Source organism: Gracilinanus agilis, chromosome 2, assembly GCF_016433145.1.
Source record: "Gracilinanus agilis isolate LMUSP501 chromosome 2, AgileGrace, whole genome shotgun sequence".
Taxonomy (NCBI): domain Eukaryota; kingdom Metazoa; phylum Chordata; class Mammalia; order Didelphimorphia; family Didelphidae; genus Gracilinanus; species Gracilinanus agilis.
The window spans coordinates 625608173-625615872 of NC_058131.1; the positions used below are offsets into that span (position 1 = coordinate 625608173).

At 44.0% G+C, this 7700-nt stretch overlaps 1 protein-coding gene across 1 annotated transcript; it reads left to right on the plus strand.

The window, feature by feature from the left end:
* Positions 1–1140: 1140 nt before the first annotated feature.
* ADRB1 (adrenoceptor beta 1) lies at positions 1141–2870 on the plus strand. The gene is made up of 2 exons (XM_044662580.1): positions 1141–1216; positions 1247–2870. The coding sequence occupies exons 1-2, from the start codon at positions 1141–1143 to the stop codon at positions 2620–2622; spliced, it is 1452 nt and encodes a 483-aa protein (XP_044518515.1). The 3' UTR covers positions 2623–2870.
* Positions 2871–7700: the final 4830 nt, after the last annotated feature.

Sequence of the window (7700 nt, forward strand, 5' to 3'; positions counted from 1 at the left end):
AGTAACAAAACAAAATACAGGTGTTATTATTCAATGTGAAAGGTCTGAAATGTAATTAAACACGTTCTTTTTTTGTTGAAGTGTCATTTATTTTGAATGTTAGCATTTGTGTTTCCTTAAACCTTTCTTTATATTATCAACACACATGGTTGCATCATACTTACACATTAATTACCTGGGATTTGGGTGTGTGTGTTTTTCCAACTAGTCTCCATCGTTAGATGCACAACCTTCGCTTCTTTTATGTAACTACTGCACTGGAATAACAGGAGCTTCTTAGAAGAATAGCGCCCAGAAAGTGTTCCTGAGAGATGCATGCTTGTTTCCCCCTATGTAACACGCGGCACTGCTGGAAAGTTTCTCTCTAACAAATAACACTCTCCTCTGATCCCCTGAATTGGCAGGTTTGAGGCTGACCATGTCCCAGGCTGACCAGGGGAGTTTTTTACACATAAATCGCCAGGTTTTCGAATCCGAGAATCAGACATACGGCCAAACTCCTCCAGCCCCAGACTTTGCAAACTGCCATTCTCTTTTAAATGTCTCAGTCCCCTCCACTCCAAACCGAGCAAACCCTTTGTTGTTGGGGTTGGAGTGCAGGTTTCTTTCCTTCGGGGAGGATCTAGAGTCACCGTCCCCAGTCCCCAAACGCCTGAGCTGAGTGCTGCGCTCGTGCCCACCCTCAGTTCCCCAGAGCCACTTAATTGCCCGTGGGAGGGCAGTAAAGTGGAGAAGGGAGGTGGGGGACAAAATAGGGGCGTGCCTTAGCTCCTGATTGGCTGTAGGCTACTGACGCAAGGTTTCGGGGCTGGGTTGGGGGGAGCTAACTGTGGGTTAGGGTGGGGTGCTGGGTGCAGGAGCTGCCAGACCTGAGCGCTCAGAAACATGCTGAAGTCCCAGCAGCGACAGCAGCCACAGCAGCAGCTTGGGAGAGGAGGGAGGCAGCAGCAGGCTCGGATCCTGCGGGGAAGGCGCCCGGCACGGATGTCCCCAGCTTCGCGCTGCTGCAGACAGCTGCCTTGACCTGGCCCTGACCCTGACCTCTTCGCGGTCCCCTCCCAACCCTAGGCTCTTCGCTTTACCCAAAGGACGGCCCTGCCCCCCTCCCCACCCCAAGTCCCCAGTTACTTCCTCCTCACGATGGGAGATGGGGCGCTTGCCTTAGGCTACGAGCCCTACAACCTGTCATCTCCTTCGCCAGCCCCCGACGGGGCGGGTGGAAAGGCAGAGGCAGCTGCAGCCGCAGCCACCGCCGCCCGGCTTTTGGTGCCCGCCTCTCCCGCCTCCTCACTGCTGACCTCGACGACACCAGCACCCGTGGCCCTGTCCCAGCAGTGGACGGCAGGTATGGGCGTGCTTATGGCCCTGATCGTGCTGCTCATTGTGGCGGGCAACGTACTGGTGATAGTAGCCATCGCCAAGACGCAGCGTCTGCAGACGCTCACTAACCTCTTCATCATCTCCCTGGCCAGCGCTGACCTGGTCATGGGGCTGCTGGTGGTGCCTTTCGGGGCCACTATCGTGGTGTGGGGACGCTGGGAGTACGGCTCCTTCTTCTGCGAGTTCTGGACGTCGGTGGACGTGCTGTGTGTCACAGCCAGTATCGAGACGCTGTGTGTCATCGCCCTGGACCGTTACATCGCCATCACGTCCCCGTTCCGCTACCAGAGCCTACTGACTCGGGCGCGGGCGCGGGCGCTCGTGTGCACTGTGTGGGCCATTTCGGCGCTCGTGTCCTTCCTGCCCATCCTCATGCACTGGTGGCGGGCAGACGGCGACGAGGCGCTGCTCTGCTACAACGACCCCAAGTGCTGCGACTTTGTTACCAACCGGGCATACGCCATTGCCTCGTCCGTGGTCTCCTTCTACGTGCCGCTGTCTATCATGGCCTTCGTGTACCTGCGCGTCTTCCGCGAGGCCCAGAAGCAGGTGAAGAAAATCGACCGCTGCGAGCGGCGCTTCTACAGCGGCCCCCGCCCGCCGCCCTCGCCCTCGCCGCCACCGCAGCCGCGGCCCCATGCTCTTCACCAGCCACCCCCCACACCGGCACTACCGCCGTCGCGTGTGGTGCTGGCCAACGGGCGCCCCAGCAAGCGCCGACCGTCGCGCCTCGTGGCCCTCAAGGAGCAGAAGGCGCTCAAGACGCTGGGCATCATCATGGGTGTGTTCACCCTCTGCTGGCTGCCCTTCTTCCTCGCTAATGTGGTGAAGGTCTTCCACCGAGACCTGGTGCCCAATCGCCTCTTCGTCTTCTTCAACTGGCTGGGCTATGCCAACTCGGCTTTCAACCCCATCATCTATTGCCGCAGCCCGGACTTCCGCAAGGCCTTCAAAAGGCTCCTGTGCTGTCCACGGCAGGCTGGGCGGCGGTTCCACGCCAGCGCTGGGGAGTTGTCGCGCGGGGGCTCCGGGGCCGTCACGGTGGGAGGTTGCGGCAGTTCGGCGGTAGGCTGTGGCACCCCGTCCCCCGGGGCCGCCTACGCGGAACAGGGAGAGCTGCTTCCCTCTTCCCCTCACTACCTGGAGCCCTGGGCCGGCTGCAACGGCGGGGCGACGGGGGACAGCGACTCCAGCCTGGAGGACAGGGACAGCAAAGACTCATATTCGGAATCCAAGGTATAGGACCAGCCGCTGGTGGGTGGGGGGCGGCGATGGTGAAGGCGGGAGCCGGGCTTGTGTTTTATTTTTATTTTTTCGTGGGGGCGACCGGGCATGTGGTTTCGAGGTTGGGGGCCATCGGTGGGGAGTGGGGATTTCCTCTCGCCCCATCCCCACACCCCCATCCAAGAAACTGGTTTGGAGATTCAAGAGAAAGAAAACCTGAACAGCCCTGAACTGTCTTCACAGGGAAGAGAGGATCTGTGTTTACTCAAGACCGAAAGCAGGTGATAGTGTATCCTTCATACTTCGTTTGAATCATCCACAACAAACAGAAAAGCCACTCGGCCGTTGAACAGAAGGAAAGTTGAGGGGAGGAGAGGGGGTTGGGGTTTTGGACTTTTCTTCTTGACTTTTGGAGGGAGGGGAAAACTTTGCCCATTTCGTCTTTTTAAGTCTAATTCTGATTGTTCCTGCGAGGATTTCGAGAGTGTCAGTTGAGTAGCTAGGTGGTCCAAAGAAAAGAATTCGTGATGGAGGGGGAAAGGAGAGAAGGGGGAGTTATGGGGGGAGGGAGGGGAAGAAAGAAAAACCACCAACTTGGTTTCTTCGAGCTGTACTTAGGAATCCTGCTTTTTAAGACTATCAGCTGTTCCCTTCCTATTCCTAGGAACTGGAGCAGTTATCCAAAAAGTAAGAGGAAATGGGCGGTTTAGATAGAACAGGTTTTTTGGTTGCTATAAAAGTTTTTATTATTATTTCAAAGTCTGAATAATGACATCTTTAATCAAAGCAGAGGGGAAAGGATGCCAAAATCATGTTCGCCTTTTAAAAGAGTTTTATAGAACAAACCACCTGGCTTTCCTTTTGCACAGCAAATCTAGCGTCTTGGCAATAGTGATGAGGCAGAGGGGTTCCTACCTCAAACTGTGCATATTGCACAGGGATTTTTTAAAAAGATATGTTTATATTAAACAGATTATTTATGTATCAATATTAGTTTAAAGGACCAGGCACGAGCCTTTGTGACACGTGACTCTGTCACAATTTGAAGAGAGAACAGTAAATATGAGGAAACAGTCCTAGTGTCAAGAAAAATTACTGCACATTTGGAAAAAGATAAAAGGAATGGTTCAAAATGCCTTTTTGCACAGTGTTAGAAAATGTAAAGTCCACTGAAGATATTACTTGCACACACACAAAATTTTTTTAATGAGGGGAGGAAAGGGAGTTGAAAATAACCTGAAATCCAAACTCTACTTTTTGTGTATTATGTTACTGAGTTAATGTTTTATTGGAAAAAAAGACTTTTTATACTATTTTATCATGGTACTGTAACTGTATCCATATTTGAAATTTAAATATAAGGATTTTTTATTATTTTTGTATGTCCAAGTGCTCACATGAATCTGCTGTTGATTTAGCACTTGTGTGTCATTTCTATTTCCTCCTGTGTATTTTATAAAGTATTTATACTCTGGTGCAACTAACTACTGTGTAAGTAAATGGTCTATGTGCAATAAATACAAATGCAGCACAATCAAGATATGTAGAGTGTGTGTATGGGGGTGCAGAAACTATTTCCAGCTGTAAAAGAATAGCATTTGTTTTGCTTGCAACAGGGATTCGATATCGAGTACAACTACTCATAATGGCATTTCCTGATATAAAAGCCTAGCAAAATGAGGTTTCAACCAAATAAAGCTATATTTTATTCCGAAATTCATGCACAGATTCAAAGATATTTCCAAACTGTTTCTAGTAGGATAGGTTCCCATATGTTGTACTTAACCTTTTCTTAAGAGGTAACATTTGAGATTGTGTAGAGAGATGTGATTTTTACCTTCAAAAAACATTTTTCAGAACAACAGGTAAAACAATTGCTTCTTTGCACAAAAGAAATAGAATTAGACTATATATTGATTGAATAATTTGTTACCTGCTTTGAAGGAAATCAGTAACTCCTTGGATTTCCAATGTGTAGCCTACAAAGTTCAGTGTACAGTATGTATAATGGCTATTTTTTAATGTAAAATGCTTCAATGGTCAAATGACTATTTTGTAAAAAAAATTTCCATTTAAGTGCTCTATCCTCTCCCATTTATTTGTCTAAGCAGGCCTTGTAGCAGTGTCTCAGACAGATAGATAAACCTATTTGACAGATAATACAGGAATACTGCTCTAAGATTTTTTGAACACCCTATATAGCATCTATGGTATTGTGTACAGGTAAAGGGATATGAGTGGGGAGAGAAGTAGCCTTATTTAATAGCTCTGTAATATGCAAAAGTATCCAGATAATTTTTACCATTTGCTCTGGTGAGAGTGTTGTAAAATTTCTCCCAGTGAAGGATTGCCCTCCAAAATAAGTTTCCTTTAAAATTAACTTTTGCACTTTTATCATTTTGTGGTGGGTAAGCCAAAATTCCATCTATTAACTTCTAGTATACATTAAGTGTTAACTGTAATAATAAAGAGAGCCTGTAACCAATGATTGATAGAAGGGATAGAGAGTCTGTACGGTGAGTCTCTCTTCCAGCACTCCCCTGGGGCCATCCTTACATAAAACATATATATCTTTTTTGTCTATTAAGTCAGGATAGAGAACTGTCCTTTTGGTGAGATGTTTAAATAACCTGTATTCACACTGAATAAGATAAATATTAACTTTTCAGTGAACAGTAATAGGTTGCATGAACAGTAACATGAACTTCCACAGTTACAGAAAAGCTGTTAACAAAGTTTAAAAGTCTCTACCAATACCAAGACAGCAAAGCAAATAGAATCCTTCTTTAAAAATAAGTGAGTCAGCTTAAAACAGTTTTATTCCCTTATCAGCTGTTACTCTAGAATATTAATAGCCATGTAACCATTTTGTCTAATAGAACTTATGGCAACAGAGGCTTTGCTTTCCTGATCCATTCAGTTTAACCATCCCATAGAAGTAAGAAATTTCCCTAAATAAAGACTGTATAAATAGGCCCTTAATATCTCAAGACTTGTAGATCTTAGAAAGTTTTACTGGTTTTTTTTACAACAAATAAGCAAAATTAGTTATTTAATGAGTGACTTAAAGCCCTCTACTAATAAAATAGTAACTTTTCTTCAGAAAATACCATGATTTTGTAGCTAATTTTCTACTTATTCAAGGCCAAGCAGATTTTGTTCAACAGATTTCTCACAGTATTTTTGTGATTAGATTATATCTACCTAGGACTGTGGTAATGATTCCAAATATTCATGAAAACTATCCTTTCCCTCTCTTTCTCTCTCTCTCTCTCTCTCTCTCTCTCTCTCTCTCTCTCTCTCTCTCTCTCTCTCTCTCCTTTCTTCTCTCCCTCCTTTCTTCTCTCTCCCTATCTCTTCTCTAAGGCTCTCTTCCTCTCCAAGGAAAACAGATATAGATTAACAATAGAAAGCAGACTACCAAACATGTTTACATTGATATGCAGAAAGTCTACATGTTAAGTGTGTGTTTGTATAATATACATTTTTGCTTTACTTGAAAGCTAGAAATATAAAATGTAATTCTCAAAAAGGAGGATAATGTGTCTAATAATACACTATGCTACATTTGCAAGTTATATTTAAGTATACTGCTGCAAAATTCTTTGTTATATATAATGATTATAACCTTAAAAAATGCATTATGGGGCAATAGATGGCTCAGTGATTGGAGAGCCAGACCTAGAGATAAAAGGACCTGGGTTCAAATATGACCTTAGATACTTCCTAGCTGTGTGGCCCTGGGCCAATCACTTAACCCCCACTGCCTAACCCTTACTGTTTTACTACTTTGGAACCAAAACACAGGTTTGATTCTAAGATGAACGATAAGGATTTTTAAAGTATATATAGATGTTCTCAACAGCATGAAAATTGGGTTTTGTGGTGTACAAACACTTCCATTTTAACCTTTGGTGAATTTAGCAACTTTTTTTATTAATGGTACTTTATATATGTTGGAAAAAACAAGATTGTAACTAGGTTTTGGTCCACACCTCTGAAATTGAAATTTTATTAATAACTACTAAGTGGCTATTGTGAAGGCCCTTCCTTGGTAAGCACACTTGCATAATTTATTTTAATTTCCTATTTTTGTTTAATGTGGTGACTTCCTCCCAGTAATATGTAAAATTGCAATGGAGGAAATTCTGTGCCCAAAGTATCAACACAGTCTTAGAAGCTAAATTTGACCAAGAGCTCTGATGTAAGGGTTCAAATGAAGATCATCTGCAATCACAATGGTCAGTTTCAGGCAGCACTTTTGAACAAAGTTAGGCTTCTTGGTTCTCCTGAAAAAGGGGAGGAAAGCCTCAAAGAGTAAATTCCCATTAACCACACTGGCCCAGAATAATGGAGTTTTAGTTGATAGGATAATGTGCTGAGAAATACTAATTCTTTTGAATCCCAGCCAAATTTATATTAATCAGAATGGAGAAGACATGCACTGTTTGGATTAACCTAAAAATAGTCCCACTACAGTCACATCAACAAATGGAATTAAATTAATTCTTCTTTCCCTCTCTCTTCACACACACCCTCTACTTATTTTCAATTTATTACAGAAAGTCACTCCTGAAACTCGTTCCCTTGTGTCACAAACAGTAAGATTACAGTGATTTCAAGCACACTGCATCAAAAAATTATCTTAGGGCTCTGTGTCCACTGATTCCCATTCTTACCAGTTGATGGCTCTATGTACTACAGTTATATATGTTCTCAAACAATAGAAATAAGGATTATTTAATTTACATGTATTACTTTAACATCTTTGCATTGTAAAGATGGATAAATATGAAGAAATAGATTCCAAATCTATTGGAATTATAGAGTCATAAAATGAAGGAAAACCCACCAAAAAAATAAATCAGTGGTATAAACCATCAGAGTGTACCTCTACATCATTTTCCAATTTACCTCCATCCCTCTCTTTTGCTCCATCCACACTGCCACCCCCTCTTTCCAGTTATCATCAACCTTCACCTAGATCAGTGGTTCCCAAACTTTTTTGGCCTACCACTCCCTTTCCAGAAAAAATATTACTTAGCCCCCTGGAAATTAATTTTTTTTTTAATTTTAATAGCAATTAATAGGAAAGA